Consider the following 19062-nt stretch of genomic DNA (forward strand, 5'->3'; position numbering starts at 1 on the left):
GGCTTTGTTGACTGGTCTCATTTTTACAAAACAAGAGGGTTTGCACTAGATCTCTAAGAGGATCCTTTCAATAGCAAACATCCTCTGTGATTCTTTGAAATAGGGAAGTCAGGGAAAGAAACTGATTGTGGTTGGGGACACAGAGATTGAAGTGATGGGGTCATCCAAAACAGAGGAAGTGGGTAATGTGACACTGAAGCTTTAGAAAAGGGTTTGAACTGAAGATACTGGCTTGGAACTCAAGATATAAAGATGTTGAAGGTCCAGAATGCCACGCCCATGAGAAAGAGGAGGGCCGAGGAGTACAGGGTAAAGTTTAAAAGAGCCGTGAGGTGCTCATTTTGGCAGCACATACACTAAACTTGAAATGAGAATAAATGAATAAATGAAAATTGGACCGATACAGAGATTAGCATCGCCCTTGCGCAAGGATGACACACATATTCATGAAGCATTCCATGTTAAAAAAGAAAAGAAAAGAAAAGAAAAAAGAGCCCTGAGATTAGAACTGGCAAGGACCTCTGCATCTTTTTCCTTTTGCACCCCCCCCCCCCACTCTGATTTTGCAGCCTTCAGGGATGCCCTGTGGATATGCGGGCTCTCTTAGGGAGCCCAGAAGGTCCAAAGTGAAGCATCCTTTGAAAATATTCTGGTGTGCTCTAAAGCAAACCCTGTAACTCCTTAGGTATAACATAAACCCTACAACATTGTGAGCTCTACTCTCTTCTTCTTGCCTGTTTTGCGCAATTCTGATGCTCCTAAATTTGAATTAACCAATCACCAATAGAAACAGCAATTCACCAAACCAATGGAATGTGTTGTGATTACTGACAGACACTGTACTGGGTTGTATAATATTCCCCACCAAATTCAGGTTTATCCAGAACATGTAAATGTGACCTTATTGGGAAATAGAATCTTTGCAGATGTAATCAAGCTAAAATGAGGTCATACTGGATTCGGCTGGGCCCTAATCCAATGACTGGTGTCCTAAAGAGAGAGAAATTCAGGACCTGGCCGGGTAGCTCAGTTGGTTAGAGCATCATCCTGATACACCAACGTTGTGTGTTCAGTCCCCGGTCACGGCACATACAAGAAGTAACCAATGAATGCATAAGTAAGTGGAACAACAAACCCAAGTTTCTCTCTCTCAAATCAATTTAAAAAAGGGGGGGGGGAGGGGGGAAGAAATTTGGACAGACGAGAGGGCCATGTGAAGACAAAGGCAGAACTGGAGTCATGCTGCCACAAACCAAGTAATGCCACGGATTGCCAGCAATCACCAGAAGCTAGAAGAGGCAAGGAAGGGTTCCCCCATAGATGGAAGCATGGGAGATGGCCCTGCCTACCCCTTGATTTTGGACTTCTGGCCCAGAACTGTGAGGAAATGCAGTTCCCTTGTTTTGAGCCACCCCCTCCGTGGTAATTTGTTATGGCAGCCTGGCAGCTCTGGGAAACTAATACAAGTACCGAGTTCATCATGAAATACTCCGGCAGGAAGCATTTTTTTTTTTTTATTTTATTGATTTTTTACAGAGAGGAAGAGAGAGGGATAGAGAGTTAGAAACATCGATGAGAGAGAAACATCGCTCAGCTGCCTCTTGCACACCCCCTACTGGGGATGTGCCCGCAACCAAGGTACATGCCCTTGACCGGAATCGAACCTGGGACCCTTGAGTCCGCAGGCCGACGCTCTATCCACTGAGCCAAACCGGTTTCGGCAGGAAGCATTTTTTATTTAGGGTACCTAATTAGTATGGGGTTAGGTTGCAAAGGCACCTTGCGTTTTACCAAAAAAAAAACTAGTGTTTGTCTTTGACCCAACTTTCTTCTTTTACCTTGGAAACAGATGCTTCAGTCCTCCCACATTCTTCCTTCTGTCCAGACTGTCACAGCATCCTCCAGAATCCCATTCTAGATGCTTCACTTTGAATGGACCCTCCACTCTAGTGGTTTCACCTTTAGCCTTCTTCTCAAGTGTCTTTCTTTTTCCAAAAAATTTAAAAATAAATTATTTAAAATATACAGAGGATAGAAAGTAACATAATAAACACTAATGAGTCACCACCCAGATTTCCCTTCTATCTTTCTGCACTTCTCTCTTTCTCCTTTTCTGCCATGTTCCCATGTGCATCCAACCCAACGTTCTGCTCTCAGTTTCCTAAAGAACAGGAGGTAGGTGCAGAGGGGCCCAGCCTAACTATACATCGGCTCCTTAGGGTACAACACTCACACACTGTGGGTGACAGTTAGGTGGATGCTTCGGACTTTCAGAAGGGCAGGCAAGGAATTATTACCCTCCAAGTAACTTGAGCATCCCTAGTACCTCATTCCTACATTTTAGATATGCCTTTCCAGACTGAACCTATCCCAACATTTTTGTCTTCTAAAAAAAGTATTTTTAAAATTGATTTCAGAGAGGAAGGGAGAGGGAGAAAGAGATAGAAACATGAATGATGAGAGAGAATCATCGATTGGCTGCCTCCTGCACCCTTCCAACTGGGGATGGAGCCCGCAAGCCGGGCATGTGCTCTGTATAGTCAGGCTGGGCCCCTCTGACTGGGAATCGAACTGTAACTTCCTTCCTGGTTCATAGGTCGATGCTCAACCAGCTGGACCATTTTTGCCTTTTAAAATAGAATTTATTTACCCTAAATAACCTGTAAGCAGTGGAGTATGTTGGAGATGGCTCTGCATCCTTCACCTCTCCATATATACATATACTTTAAGTGAAAGGCTCCCTTTCCTTGGGAGCTATCTTACAGAAAAGATTGGGCTACATCCCATCTGGCCTCCTAAAAGGTGGAGCGAGGGCCGAAGCTAATACCTGGGCATGACTACATATAGCTTTTCTGACTTCCTTTTGTCACCTTTGTCTCCTTATTATTCTGCAAAGCTTCTCCCTAGAGGGTTTTATGTTGTTTTCAGAAATACTTATTAGCTCTTGGTCATAGACTTCAATTTCCCAATTTTCCCTTGAACTTAATCTCTCCAATTAGGATTTCAAGTTACAGATTACCTGCAGGAACTATTCTTAGTAGAGTTTAGAGGATCATTAGGGAGACAGAGGTACAAATAAAATACTATAAAGGTATTACAAAATACGTTCCCATTCTCTTGTGGTAGGGCTGGTAGAATTACAATGAGTGGAAATGGCACAGTGTTTTTCTCACTTCTCATTTGTTTTGGACCCTGGGCTCCATTCTGATTTAGGAGTCTTCCCTGCTCAGCATTTTAGTGATAATTCTCCCCATGGTCTACAGGATCCCTGTTCTCTTTGTTTCTATAGCAACAGTCCTGTGTTGCTTGGCTAGAAGCAATTTTCTGCTGCTGTGGTAAAGCCCCATTTTTTCATTCCTTTCTTCCCAGTTGCCTTGGCAACCAGCCTCTCCCTCTTCTGGTCTCTCGGTGGTAAATTCCACCCCCCTCTTTTCCTCTCTCTAGTAACAGTCACCTGGTCATGACTTGGACAATGCTTTCCCATCTGTGATTGAGCATACTCTGTCATGGTCAGATTGTCATCATGAAATTAGTCTCCCTTTTGCTTTATTTGCATCATTTCTCCAGCCTGTCATCTTTCTGTTGGTTGTCATGGTAACTGTACCCTCTGAAAGTCTCCAGGCAAAGGCTCTACAGTTAACAACCATCATGTTGAGAGTGTCTGCCAATATGTGGCCTCACATCTTGATTTTAATACCAGCCCCAGGCAGGTACCACAAATTGGAGAGAACAAGGCTTTTGATCAAAGCAGATTGGATTGAGAAAGGGAGGTATTGGGGACCCTGGGATCTGGTGTTTTCCAAACAATACATGTGGCTACAGGAGTGGCCATTATGCCAGGGTGATCCAAGTGATTGAGAAATGTATTCATCGTTATCCCAGGCAGGCCACATATTGGCGGGTATTCTCACATATGCTCTAAACTTCCAGGAGTAATTCCTGTGGCCCAGGGGATCCTGGTGACATGATTTGAGAGCCAAGCAGAGACAAGTAATCTCAGGGAGAAAAAAATTAACTCTTAAATTGGCTAACAAGGGGTTAGTACAGTAGGTATTTAGACACTTTTACACATTACTGAAAATTTTGGACCTTTAGGCGGCTGCTCTTACCTCTTTAGTGAGGCAGATGGAGTGTTACTTTTATAATAATACAAAGTGTTCAAAAAATGGTGGTTGTTATGTGCCAGGGCATTGTAGCTGACACTTTTCAGACATTACTTCATTTTCTCCCTATGGTAATCTTGAGAGGTATTTAATGATATTAAAAATTGAGGATAACTGTATGAGGCCACACAGATGGTAAGTGACAGAGCAAGGATTTGAACCTAGGTCCATCTGATCCCAAAGCCCGTTCTTCAAGATTGTGGAGTCCCCTGGATTTTGGTCTTCTCTTGTCCTAATTCTCCTCACCTACTTTTTTTTTTTTTTTAATTCTCATCCAAGGAGATTTTCATTGATTGTGTGTGTGTGTGTGTGTGTGTGTGTGTGTGTGTGTGTGAGAGAGAGAGAGAGAGAGAGAGAGAGACATTGATCGATGTGAGAGAGAAACACCCATCGGTTGCCTCCTGCATGTGCCCTGACCAGGTTGGGGATTGAACCCACAACCTAGATATGGGCCCTGACTGGGAATCAAACCCCTGACCTTTCAGTGTACAGGGCTACACTCCAACCACTGAGCCACATGGGAGGATTGATACTACTTTATCCTTTCTGCCTGCTTTACTTTTCTTCTTCATATTTTGTGGGTGGTTTGCTTGTTTTTCTTTTTTCTCACTCCATCTCTTGCATCTTCTCCTCAAAGGGATGGAACGTTTTGCCCTGCCTTCTGATTGTGTGAGTTTGTATTGTGGGATGAAAACAGTGCAGCCACCCTGGCCTGATAACAGGGCAGATTTGATCCTGGAGAATGCCACACCTCTGAGCTGACTGGCTCCAGCACTAGATAGGCAAGCCATTCACCTCTCCACTTAACAATATTGGGCCCTGGCCTCGCAGCTCAGTTGGTTAGAGGGTTGCCGAGTTTGAGCCCCAGTCAGGTCACATATAAGAAAACAACTAATGAAGCATAAACAAGTGAAACAACAGAAATCGATATTTCTCTTTTTCTCTCTCTCTGCCTCCCCCCCCCATTAATAAAAAAAAATAACATAAAAAAAGGGTGACTCATTATTTAAAAAAAGTCTGACATTTGTAAAGCGCTTCATTAAAAACAACAACCAACTCTGGTGGTTTGGCTCAGTGGGTGAGCGTTGACCTATGAACCAGGAGGTCACCGGGCGATTCCAGGTCAGGACACATGCCCTGATTGTGGGCTCCCTCCCCAGTGTGGGGCCTTTGGGAGGCAGCCTATTAATGATTCTCTCTCATCATTGATGTTTCTATATCTCTCCCTCTCCCTTCCTCTCTGAAATCAATACAAACATATTTAAAACAATAACAACAATATTGGGAGCCTACTCGGTATCAGGTACTGTGCTAGGTCCTGGAGATACAGCAATGACCTAGGCAGGAGCTGTTCTTTGCTTTTACGGAACCAACATCCTGGAGTGGAAAGTCAGACAACAGACAAGAGGTCAGTTGACAATTTTGTATTGTAATCAGTGCTATGAAGAAAAACAACTGGGTGCTGGAAAAGAATGATAGGGATCATTCTATTTCAGATAGGACTGCCAGCCCTATGTGGGAGAGCTGGTAGTTGAAGCTGTGACACCACTTAGTTGATGGCATTCACGTCGGGAGCGTGGGGACCTGGGCTCCGCAGCTCCCTCCTCCCGGTTCACCCTCCCTGCTCAGCCCGGGGTTTGCACAAGCGCACTGACGGTTGTCATGGGGACAGCTGCTCCCGCGCAAGCGCAGATGTCCTCAAGATGGCGGCGGCGGCGGCGGCTGCACGAGCCGTTTCTGTGGGCCCTGGGCTCCGGGGCATGCCACGGACGCTGCCGCTCGTAGTGATTCTCGGGGCCACGGGCACCGGCAAGTCCACCCTGGCGTTGCAGCTCGGCCAGCGGCTTGGTGGCGAGATCGTCAGCGCGGACTCCATGCAGGTATGACAGGGCGGCTGGCCGCCGGCTGCTGAGACCCGGAGGCCGCGCGCGTGCAGGCCGCGGGCCAGGGTGATCCCCGGGAGCATGGGATAGTGCGTGAACCCCGAAGCTTGCGGGGCGGAGCGGGGAGGTGAAGGGAAACCATAATTACTAACCGCCCACCGTCTGTCAGATGTAGTCCCAGGCGTTTCCCTCTCATCTCATTTACTTCTCACGACCTCACCGTTTGGTAGGTACTGTTATCTCCATTTATAGACGAGGGAATTCACCGAAGGAGGTGAAATACGCTTACTCCGTGTCACACAGCAAATAGGTGGAGGAGATAGGACTTGAACCTACAAGGTTGACATATGTATGTCCGATACATAGCTTTTTAAAGAAAATATATTTTATTGATTTTTTACAGAGAGGAAGGGAGAGGGACAGAGAGTTAGAAACGTCGATGAGAGAGACACATCGATCAGCTGCCTCCTGCACACCCCCCACTGGGGATGTGCCCGCCAGCAAGGTACATGCCCTTGACCGGAATCGAACCTGGGACCCTTCAGTCCGCAGGCCCACGCTCTATCCACTGAGCCAAACCGGTTAGTGCCGATAAATAGCTTTTTTGAATGAAAATTATTCTAGAGCTTTTGCTGTTTAGAGTGCCCAGAGACACCAAGATAAATCGGTTACCATCTGTGAGTTTCTGCCGGAGGGAATGGAACAGACTGGATAGTCAGGAGACCTAGATTCCAGCCCCTAATCGGCCACCGGCCTCGTGACCTCCATAATGTCGTTTTTTGGGGACATTATTTATCTGTAAAGTGGAGAAAACACCTACCTACCTCACGAGGCTGTAGTGATTAATAACTGGGATTAAAATAGAGTTAGAATGAAGAGCAGGGTGGCCTTTTCTGAAGAAGACCAGGCACTTGGTAAATGCTTGTTTTAAAAAGCTGAGACTTAAAAAAATATACATATTTTTATTGATTTCAGAGAGGGAGAGAGAAACGTCAGTGATGAGAGAATCATGGGTCAGCTGCCTCCCAAATGGCCCACACAGGGGAACCTCCTGGTTCGTAGGTCGCTGCTCAGCCACCGAGCCCCGCTGGCTGGGCAAAAGCTGACCTTTCCAAGTTCCTGGCACTTGGGAAGCAGGAGGCTTTGTCCTCTTCCTGAGTCGGAGGGAGGCCCAGAAGGAATGTCGCACACATGGCACCTGGGAGCATTTGTGTTCGGATTGAGAGAGGGTGACTTTTTGGGTAAACCTCTGATGGAAGAATTACAGGTGCTATTTGTTGAAGAGGACTTACAAATAGAAGTTTTTATGGAGTAAATGAGATGCTCGATGTGAAATTCCAGGTAGGTTCAGGGCCTGGAGGGGCAGCGCTCCACACTGTACCTTATGAACCTCTGGGCAAGGTTTCTACCCTCCTTAGTTCATTTGCGGTGATACAACCATCAACACACATGAAATGATTAGGATAATTCAGCAAATATTTGTTTGTGATCTCTACTTTGTGTCAACTTCTAGAGACAGACTTTAGGGCTGAGACTCAAATCTCAGCCCTATCTTTTCTAAGATATGCAACTTCAGCCTAACCTCTTCATACTGTTTTTTCTTCTGTAAAATAGGGGGAATAATAACAACAACACAACATATGTACTGATTAAGTGAGATTAAGTATGTAAAGCACTTAATATAACATATGGCACATAGTAAGTGGTAAAAATATGGTATGCTTTTTTTTTTCCTTAATATATTTTATTGATTTTTACAGAGAGGAAGAGAGAGGGATAGAGAGTTAGAAACATCGAAGAGAGAGAATCATGGATCAGCTGCCTCCTGCACACCCCCTACTGGGGATGTGCCCGCAACCAAGGTACATGTCCTTGACCGGAATCGAACCTGAGACCTTTCAGTCCGCAGGCCGACGCTCCACCCACTGAGCCAAACCGGTTTTGGCTATGGTATGCTTTTTTAAAAACCATATTTTTATTGATTTCAGAAAGGAAGGGAGAGGGAGAGGAAGAGAGAGAAACATCAATGATGAGAGAATGATTGATTGGCTGCCTCCTGCACACCCCACAACTGGGGATCAAGCCCGCAACCCGGGCATGTGCCCTTGACCAGAATTGAACCTGGGACCCTTCAGTCCACAGGCTGACACTCTCTATCCACTGAGCCAAACCAGCTAGGGCTAGTAGGTACTATTCTGAAATGCCCTTTTGGAGAGACAAAACCATAATCCTTGTCCTCAAGAAGTTTTAGTTCAGCTAAACATGAAACAAAATAGAGTTAATAAGTGTTTGAACTGAGATATTAATGATGCTTTGTAAGGTGGACAGGTAGGGAGAAGAGAGGCTACAAGTGTTAGATTTTATTATAAACCAAAGAATTCCTGAGATGGGAGAAATCAGTGAAGGATGGCATAGTCATGGAAAGCTCTCTGAAAAGGGACTTAAAAGGTAGGTGAAGTTTGGATAGATAAGAAAGAAGAAAATATTGGTTGACTTGTTTTATTAAATGGTGCATCTTGGTCCATTCAGATTTTTCCTGTGGTTATAAGTAATTAGAATATGAGAATCAAACTTCTTTGAGATGCCATGAGGATTAATTAATACAGGCAGTCCTCGGGTTACGTCGGACTCGATGGACCTCGTTTTGTGGTTACGTATGTCGTTTCGTGGTTACGTCGCCATCTCCCATTTATTTATTTAAAAAAAAGTTCCGTCATTTCGACGTATGTACATATGTGCTTTGTTTTTTATCATTTTTTTACAAGTAAAGGTCAGGAATTGTTATCTTAAATTTTTTTTACTGTTTCACTTCATTACTGCTGTGTATGTGCTCCATGTGAGTGACGTAGGTGCTTATGTAGGTGGGTTCCGACTTACTGCGAAAATTGCGTAGGGACGGATCTCCGACATAACCCGGGGACCTACTGTATATGAAAAATACTTTAGTGATTTGAGCTTTCTGAATTGGGTATAGGTTGTATTTAATTTTGATTATATCTTGGATATTCGTAACATTTCCTCTTAGTCCCATTGAAAAACTTTGACCTTTGATTTTACTTTTCAGTCCAAATAATAAAATAAAGTATCTCTGCCCCATTCACTGTGAATATTCAGTTCTTCATTTCTATATCTGCTTACCATGCCCCCTGTTAGGGTAGTGCTGCTTTGCTTGTTTCTTAGCTAATGGAAGGAAAGAGGTGATGCTTTTCAGTGACTTGAGGTTGAGTCAGAAAATTTTTGGTAAACGTGAACAAAGTGACATTCTTTTTTTTATTTCTTGTTATTTATTAATCCTATCCTGAGGATACTTTTCCAGGGATTCTTAGAAAGAGTGAAAGATATGGGGAAAGACAGTGAGAGAGAAACATCAATGTGAGAAAGACATATCCATTGGTTGCCTCCCGTACACACTTGGACCAGGGCTGTGCCCTTGACCGGAATCGAACCGGGGACCCTTCAGTCCTTGGGCCAATACTCTATCCAACTGAGTCAAACCCGCTAGGGCACAAAGTGACGTTCTTACGGTTGGATCATCAGTTCCTTGAATGAACATTTTCAATTTCGAATAAATCTACAGGCAAAATAATAATAGCTTAAATTTGTATAGCGCTGTTTATCCTCACAATGACCTTGTAAAGTAGATATTATTTCACAGATAAGAAAGGAGGCAGAAAAGAGGCTCGTGCTGGCCAGTTGGTTGGAGTGCTATCCCAGTGCACCAGGATTGCAGGCTCAATCTCCGGTGGCAGTGCATGCAGGAAGCAACCAATGAATGCATGGGTGGGTGGAACAGCAAATTGATGTTTCTCTCTTAAATCAGTAAAAAAAAAAAAAAAAAAAATTTAAATATATTTTTATTGATTTCAGAAAGGAAGCGGGAAGGAGAAGAGCTAGAAACATTAGTGATGAGAGAGAATCATTGATCAAGCCCAAAATCCTGGCATGTGCCCCAACTGGAAATCGAATTGTGACTTCTTCTTCATAGGTCGATACGCAACCACTGAGCCACGGGGCCAAGGCTAAAAATAATAGAAAACATTTTTAAAATTTTTATTGATTTTAGATAGAGGAATGGAGAGGGATAGAGAGATAGAAATATTGATGTAGATTGGCTGCCTCCTGCACACCCCTTATTGGGGGATCAAGCCCGCAACCCCAGGCATGTGCTCTGACTGGGAATTGATCCCGTGACCTCTTGGTTCATGTGTTGACGCTCAACCGTGGAGCCACACCGACCGGGCTAGAGTATTTCTTAACTTGTATGCCACTTTTCTTTCACAAGGGTGTACTGCATTTTGATCAGGATATAAATTGTATTTTAGGATTCATATTGTGAATCGTAATGTGAATTCATAGTGATCTTTGTCAAATAAAGTGTTGTTGAGCTGAGTGTCGGCCACATGATGCATTGCTTAGGGGGATAAAATGTGCTATAACTAGATAGAGATATAATTTAGTCAATAATTCAATGATAGCTGTGGGAACCCCTTTCACGTCCCGAGTGGTTCAGGGTTCCGGTTCAGGGTTCAGGTTCTGGAGAAGGCCGCACACAAATGAAAAGAGACTAGAAAAGTATTAATTTGGCGATATTGGGGGCCAGGCGGGAGCCCACCTCTAGTGGGAGGACTACACACTTCTCTGGCCTTGCTATCCCTGTTATTGAGGCTATGGGAAACACCCATAGCCCTTAGGCAGGAAATAACAGAAATTTACATAAGACAAACAGAGGTGGAGGCTGCTTCAGCTAACAATGTTTCAACTAAAGGGTGAGTGGTTAGAGCAATAAGGGTTGTTGACCAGCCTTCTGGGTTTCCTGTCTACATCTTTCTATTAGTGAAACAAGATTGGTTTCCGGCAGATAGCCCAGCCAGCATGGTTCAGTGGTTAAGCATCGACCTATGAACCAGGAGGTTCCTGGTCAGGGCACATGTATGCCCAGTTTGTGGGCTCAATCCCTAGTGTGGGGCGTACAGGGGGCAGCCTATCAATGATTCTCATTGATGTTTCTATCTCTCTCCCTCTCCCTTCCTCGCTGAAATCAATAAAAATATTTAAAAAAGAATAATTCAAATGATAGCAAAGATTGAGAATGTTTACTGGAACAAAGGGGGAAATTTGGCCTTGTGGAGAACCTATACAGAACAGTAAACTTCTTTGTTGAAATAGCTACACAGACCAAAGGGTGACCAAGTGGACAGTGTGATAATTAGAAAGTTTTTTCAAGTTGATCTTTTTTTTTAAAAAAATATATTTTTATTGATTTTTTACAGAGAGGAAAGGAGAGGGATAGAGAGCTAGAAACATCGATCAGCTGTCTCCTGCACGCCCCCCACCGGGGATGTGCCCGCAACCAAGGTACATGCCCTTGACCGGAATCGAACCTGGGACTTTTCAGTCTGCAGGCCAACGCTCTGTCCACTGAGCCAAACTGGTTTTGGCTCAAGTTGATCTTTGTAGGAAGCGGTTATAGGTTTAAGCCTCGGACTGACCTGCTGGCAAAGTCACAAACAAGTCCCAGCTTGGAGGGCACAGTCCTCTAAGCATAATTAAGCTCGATCTTGTAACTGCTCCCTAGATCTTTCCTGGGTAGCTAGTGGGCTGTGGGAGGGGCAGCAAGTGCTGCCAAAACAAGTAAAACTTACAAGAACATTGTCAATTGTTTGTCCCTGACAATAAATAAAGCCTCAGCTTTGCAATCTGGATCTGTCTGTGGCCTCATCAAGGCACAGAAGATCCACTTAGACCCAGCTTTTTCTCTTTGTCTATCATTTCTCCATCTTTCGTCGCCCCCACTCAGGCTCCCCGAACCCTTGGCTGTGCTGGCGCGGCACAGATCTTTAAATAATTTTTTTTAAACATTCCTTTTTTTTCTTTAAAACATTCCTTTTAAAATATATATATATTTTTATTCATTCAGAGAGGAATGGAGAGGGAGAGAGAGATTGAAACATCAATGATGCGAGAGAATCATTGATTGCTGCCTCCTGCATGTCCCCTACTAGGGGTTGAGCTTGCAATCTGGACATGTGCCCTTGACTAGAATTGAACCTGGGACCCTTCAGTCCGAAGCTGACACTCTGTCCACTGAGCCAAACTGGCTAGGGCTAAAAAAAAATTTTTTTTTAAATCTTTTTTATTGTTTTTTTTTTTTTTTTTTTTGTTTAGAGGGGAGGAAGGGAGAAGGGGAGAGAGAGAGAGAAACATGGATGTGAGAGCTAAACATCAATTGGATGCTTCCTGCTCACCCTGGAATTAAACTGGCAACCCTTCGGTACACGGGAAAATCAACCAAGAGACACTGGCTAGGGTCCAAGTTTATCTTTTTAAAAGCCAACATTTGCATTTTAATAATTTTTTGGAATCCTGTCCAAAATTTTGTATTTTAAAAGTGTGCTAGTCAGACTATTGGTGAAGGCATGGGGGCGGGCTATAAGGAGTCAATGGGGAAAATGGGAGACATATGGAATACTTTCAACAATAAAATTTAATTTAAAAAAGTCATTTAACAGTTAAAAAAAAGTATACTAGTAACTCAAAAAGGACTGTAAAATCCTGCCTTAAATCTTAAATTGTCTTGCACCTCATACTTGTGGTGTCATCCCTTTGTCCTGCCTTAACTGTAGGGTCACCCCAAGGTAAACCCTACCAGGGCAGTTACCATCCAGGGAAAGTGCTTGTTTTTGGTAAACATTGAATTAAGTAAGTGCTTTAAATATTGAGGTAGCTTCTTTGAGGTAAAAGTACAATGGAGTGTTAAGGATAGTATGTCTAGGTGATAATATTGTAATGGAGCCTGATGTATAATGACTTGCTTCTGTAGCTAGCTATGTAGCATCTGGCCTCTTGCCTCCCATTCTCATGTGTGTTACTTGTTGAGTGGGAAGTCAGAACTGCTCTCTGAGGGATTACTTATTTAGAGACTCCTGCTAGGTTCTGTGGATTCTGCATGGTAGATCTGACAAAAGTGAGAAATAACATTTGTGCTTAATTTTCTGAGTTTTCCAAACCCCAGTTTCACAAATTATAGAAACATAAATATTCTCAGTCAGCAGTAAGAGTCTAAATTCAGGGAGGGGAAGGTAATACAATCCCTGTTTTCCAGGATGGAAAAACTGAAGTACAGAAAGATTAAAGAGCAGACTGGAGATCATACTGCAAGACACTTGCACACCTGGGAATTGGATCTGGGCCTTCTAACTCCTGTAGTGTCTCATATATTGCAGGAAGGTGATACTGAAGGTCTTCTTTTCAGTCTGTCTTTTCTTGGCATGTAAATTCAAGGTACAATGCATTGCCTTCAGTGACTGGATGAAACATTGAACTGAGAAACTTGAAGGCACTTGCCAAAAGATGTACAATGACTGCCTGGAAATACAGGCTACTAACTGTATGCCAAGAGAAAATAAACAGTGTTCTATTTGGGTTTATAGAGAGGAAGTATCTCTAATGCCTTAGTCCTTCAAGTCCTATGGAGAAGTAGTAGTCACACATAGGAGCATAGTTCCCTTTGTGTTTGTCTAAACCTACAAGAGGAGAAGCAAATGATTTTTGGCAGTCTGACTAGTAAGCAGGCTGTGTGCCATTTAATAGATGCGGAGTTCTGCGTTCTTTTTTTCTGCTTTGGGACATAATTTAGGAGCAGTGTTGTGCTTTTTTTTTTTTTCTTTTTCTTTTTACTAAAGGCCTACTGTCTGATAGTGCTCAAGGGAGATCTGGGATGATGGGGGAGGGATATGAAGGAGAGATGGGGTAGTGAATCACAGTGGCTTATTACTAGGATATGAAATAAAAGTCATGAAAACCTGTTAACCAGAAGAGATGGGGGCTATCTGAAGGCAATCTTTTAAAAGGACTGAGCCTGATAAGAAGCAAAAAAAGAAATCTCAAATTTTTGACTCATCTAAAATTATATATGTATAGTTTTCTAAGGTTTCTTAACTCACCTCTATTGTGAGTGAATTTAATTTTCCTTTGCTACAGTATTAAGTGTGGGTGGGTTTTACATATATATTCACTTTTTTTTTGGCAGCTATGGGAAGAACTTTGTAGTCAAGCCTCCTGTGTTATGTAAGGAAGGAGAAATGACTACTGGCCAAATGGAAAACCATTGGGGAGCATAGATAAGACTTGCAGATTCATATTTGTGAGCATGAGTGCTGTCCTGATGTTTCACTTGAAACAGCTCCACTTCAAAAAAGGATATACGTTTGAGGAGTAAAAGTTATTTGAGGTGTATGGGAATTCACCTACATGCTCTGTATGTACTCTTCTAGTGTGGCTTAACCCACTTGGTTACCTTTGGAACTCTGCTGGAGCCTCACCACTGCTCCCTCCTCATTGTGGCAGCAGGAGTTCAAGCTCTTAGCACCATACCATGAATGATAATAATAATACTGAAAATAGCAATTATACACACACACACACACACACACACACACACACTCACACACACATATCTATATGAGGCCCGATGCATGACATTTGTGCAAGGGGCTTGGCCCCTGCTGTGGCTTCATCCGGAAGGACAGCCGGTCTAATTTAACACATTACGCTTTCATTATTTTGGATAACAGACACTTTTCTGAAAGTTTGACATATATTATCTGATTTAATATTTTCACCAGAACCTTATGAGGTAGGCACTATAATAATCTCATCCCTACCAAAAATTGCTTTCTTGTGCTGTCATCTCCATACTATTCTATGTTTTTTTCTCCACCTCCTATTTATTTATCCATTCGTCCTTCATCCCATTCTTTTCCTTTATTCAACTGTATACATTTCATCAGGCAGAGAAGGAAGAAGACTATTCTCTCTCTCTCTCTTTTTTTGGTTAATCCTCACCCGAAGATATCTTTCCATTTTAGAGAGAGTGGAAGGGAGGGGGAGAGCAGAAAGAGAGAAACATCAATGTGAGAGAGACATATCAATTGGTTGCCTTCCGCACATGCTCAACTGGGGCCAAAGATCAACAAGCCTGGACCCATCAGTTCCCAGCCAATGCCCCATCTACTGAGCCAAACCAGCTAGGGCGGGAGAAGAATACTCTTGACAAAAGAACAGCATGAGCAAAGTAAAGGAAGAGTAAAAAAATCCATGGTATGTTTTCAAGGAGTGACCAGCAACTATCTGGCATCTAGGATACTTGAGAGACAGCTGTAGGAGGTCAAACTAAAAATATAGACTCTGGGAACAAGTTTTAGAGGCCACTGAAAGGCATGCTATGGAATTTTGTGTTTTAAATAGGGAAGTGATAGTAAATCTATCTCATAAGGTAACTCTAATGGCTGGATGGAGAGATGAAGAGTTTAGGATTCTGTTATATTAGCCTGGGTGTGAAAGAGGCTGGAGTAGGGTTGTGGCTGAGGATAACAGGTAACCATTTTGTCATTTTGCTAAGTCGGCTGCTAAGCAGGACAGGCAGTGGCGGCAAAAACACCCGGCGGGCCGGATAAATGTCCTCAGCGGGCTGCAGTTTGAGGACCCCTGATAGTCACTAGATTTCTAGTGCATGTGTGAGGGGACATTGAAGCGTGCTTGCAGTTTTTGCTGCAGTCGGAGGTGACCAAAGGATGGTTCCCGTCTACCTGGTGCTGGAAGTGTTCCACATAACCATTTTTAAATGAACAATTCAGTGACATTTAGTGCATTCACAATATTGTACAACCACTACCTCTATCTATTCCAAAATGTGTCCATCACCCCAAAAGAAAACCCTTTAGCTATTAAGCAGTTACTCCCTATTCCCCTTTCTCTTCAGCCTCTTAACAACCACCAGTCTGCTTTCTGTTTTTTGTTTTTTTTACCTATTTTGGATATCTATATATATAATATATCTATATATATAAACAGGGAATATGCTAATTAGCTGGGCATCATGACTGCTCAGGAGAAGCGGCTCACGCAGATGGGCGGGAGGGGACTGCGTGCCGCGGGCCCCCTGGGGCTGGGGGCGGGCCGGAGTGGAGACACAACACACGGGGAGGCTGGGCCTGGGGGCAGGCCTGAGCGGAGACACAACACACAGGAGCGCCTGCCCCCAACCCAGCGGACACAACTCGGCTGGCCCCTGCTGGGTGCCTCCTCGCAGCACGCTGGGCCTCTAGTTTAATATAAATGGGATCATACAATATGCAACCTTTTTATCTGGCTTCTTCACTTGTAGTTATTTGTACTTCATTCCTTTTTATGGTTGAATATTTCATTGTATATAGAACACAATTTGTCCATCTAATGATGGAGATTAACACCTTTAGGCTGTTGTGCATAGTGCTGCTGTGAACATGTGTACATGTATTTCTTTTCAGTTATTTTTGGGCCTATGCCTAGGAATGGAATTGCTGGGTCATATGATAATTCTATGTTTAACTTTTTGAGAAACTGCCAAACTCTTTTTACACAGTGGCTACACCATTTTACATCCCACCAGCAATGTATGAAGACACCAATTTCTCCACATCTTTTCCAACACTTATTTTCCTTTAAAAAAAAATTATAACCATCCTATTGGGTGTGAAAGTGGTGTCTCATTGTGGTTTTGATTTACATTTCCTTAATGACTAATGATCTTGGGCATCTTTTCATGTGTTTGTTGGCCATATGTATATTTTCTTTGGAGACTAGGTCCTTTGCTCATTTTTAAACTGGGTTGTTTTTTTTGTTGTTGAGTTGCACACATTATATTTTGATACATATTGCCAGACTGCTTTAAAAAAGGTTTGAACCAGCTGTATGTCTGTTCCCCTCACCCTTGCAATTTGTGTATTACCTGTCTCTTTCATTGTTGTCAGTCTGGTAAGCAAGAAATGGATTTCATTTCTTAGGTTGTTTTTTAAGGGTACCTTGACCATTTATGTTTTTAGGTTTTGAATTTCCTGTTCATTCCTGTTGTGTCCACTTCTATATAATCGTTTTTATTCTTATATTTATTGATTTGGAAGAGCTTATTGTGTATTGCAAGTAATAACCCTTTGTATAGTCTCATGTATTGGAAGTATTTTTTTAGTTGTCTTTTGACTTTTATGATTCTTTTTGCCATATAAAAGTTTTAATATATTCTTGTACACTTTTTAGGAGTACAAGTTATTTTAACATTCAGAAAGAGTTCTTGTCTGAAATTTATAATTGATTTAACTGTTGGAACTTACAGATGTAAATAAAAAATGATGTTGATTCTCTAGTGTAAATGAAGATATACCCAGGGTCTCTTTGTCTTCATTGTGCATTCCTGTTGTTCTTCTTTGTGGAGTTCCTTACACATACGTGTAGGTAATTGCAGTTGAAATATGGGATTCTATAGGTATGGATACCTCTGGTTAATACCCAGTCAGTTTCCTTGATTTTTTTTGAGGGGGGAAGGCGGTTAGTTTATATCTTGTTGCATAGCACAATACTCTCACGCCTCCAGCTGCACATTGGATTCACCTGGAGAGCATTAAAAAACACTGATGCAAATACACACACACATACACACACACACACACACACACTGATGCCTGGAGAGCATTAAAAAACACTGATGCAAATACACACACACACACACACACACTGATGCCTGGAGAGCATTAAAAAACACTGATGCAAATACACACACACACACACACACACACACACACACACACACACTGATGCCTAGGCTTATAGTATTCGGTAAACATCCATTAGAAATAGATGATTTATTTAACTCTTCAGCTGCCATTATTTTCCCTAACTAATAGTTAATCTTTATTCTTATTATTGCGTTTTAGTCCCAGCTTTGCCACTAACTCACCGAATATATAACTGTGGACAGATTACCCTCTCTGGGCTTTAGTTCCCTCTTCGGATATATTAGATAGGGGAAACTGATTGGATTAGTCCAGGGATGGACAGACTTTCTGTTAAGGTCCAGGTAGTAAATCATTTAGGCTTTGTGGGCCATCCACTATCTTGTCACTGTGTCTAAAGCTCCTTTCAACTCTGATATTTTGTGGTTCTCTTTTAAACCCTAGGTAGGGGTCTCAATACAAAGAGCCAAGGAAAATCTTGGTTAGCCTCCACCAATAACTATAGATAATATCAAGCACTCATATAGTGCTTACCATCTGCCTGACACTATTCTAAAAGCCTTAAGTCTCAGAGGAACCCAGTGAAGAGTATAGATGCTATTATTACTTCCATTTACAGATGAGAAAACTTGAGGCGAAGAAAAATTAGATAAATAACTTGCCAAATAATGGCTATAGCTGGATAGTAGAGCTAGAATTTGAACCCAGGCATTCTGCCTCCATTATTACTCTACTGCCTCTCCCTAACTTAGATGTATACCTCCAAATAATGGAGCACCTTAGCTATTATACTCTATCACAGGTATTGTAAGATAAAATATCACTGAAACGATAAAAAATGGGCAATCATGAGGCTGTAAAGATGGCCGTAGAATAGAAACATTATTATTATTTAAAAATTTTAAAACCTTTTATTTTTAGATAGAGGAAGGGGGGAGAAAGAGAGAGAGAAACAGAGAAACATTGATTTGTTCTACTTATTTATGCATTCATTGGACACATAGCATTGTCTATGTATATATTTCCATGTTTTATTACATTTACTCTTTTTTATTAAACTTATTGGGGTAACATTGGTTAATAAAATTATAAAGGTTTCAAGTTGTATGATACATCATCTGTATATTGTTATCCTTAGCATCGGATCTAGCAATCTGTACCGCAGACACTCAGACCTTCCGTCACTGTATATTTGACCCCCTTTACCCTTTACTACACCACCCTCACCCTCCTTCCCTCTAGTAACTACCTTACTTTTGTCTGTGACTATGAGTTTGTGTTTGTTTTGTCTTTTGTCATACTAACTCTTGAGAACCTTGAAAGGGGTTCAGTGTATGGTAACTGTCTTCTCAGTCTCTGGAATTTAATTTCATCTTAGTAGGAATTCAGTACTTCAAGCAAGCAAATAGACCACAGTAAAAGAGGTATAAATTCTATTGGTAAGAGGCTGCTGAAACAGTTTGTATTATA

At 42.4% G+C, this 19062-nt stretch overlaps 1 protein-coding gene across 3 annotated transcripts in view; it reads left to right on the forward strand.

The window, feature by feature from the left end:
• Positions 1 to 5866: 5866 nt before the first annotated feature.
• Positions 5867 to 19062, forward strand: part of TRIT1 (tRNA isopentenyltransferase 1) — a gene marked incomplete at its 5' end in the record, with an annotated part of 46031 nt that continues 32835 nt past the window's right edge. For all 3 annotated transcript variants that reach the window (XM_079778331.1, XM_079778333.1, XM_079778332.1), the window contains one exon: positions 5867 to 6043. In XM_079778331.1, the coding sequence (XP_079634457.1) occupies positions 5867 to 6043 (177 nt within the window). The remainder of the gene's footprint in view (positions 6044 to 19062) is intronic.

This window comes from Cnephaeus nilssonii, assembly GCF_951640355.1.
Source record: "Cnephaeus nilssonii genome assembly, chromosome: 7".
In the NCBI taxonomy this organism is placed as follows: Eukaryota; Metazoa; Chordata; class Mammalia; order Chiroptera; family Vespertilionidae; genus Cnephaeus; species Cnephaeus nilssonii.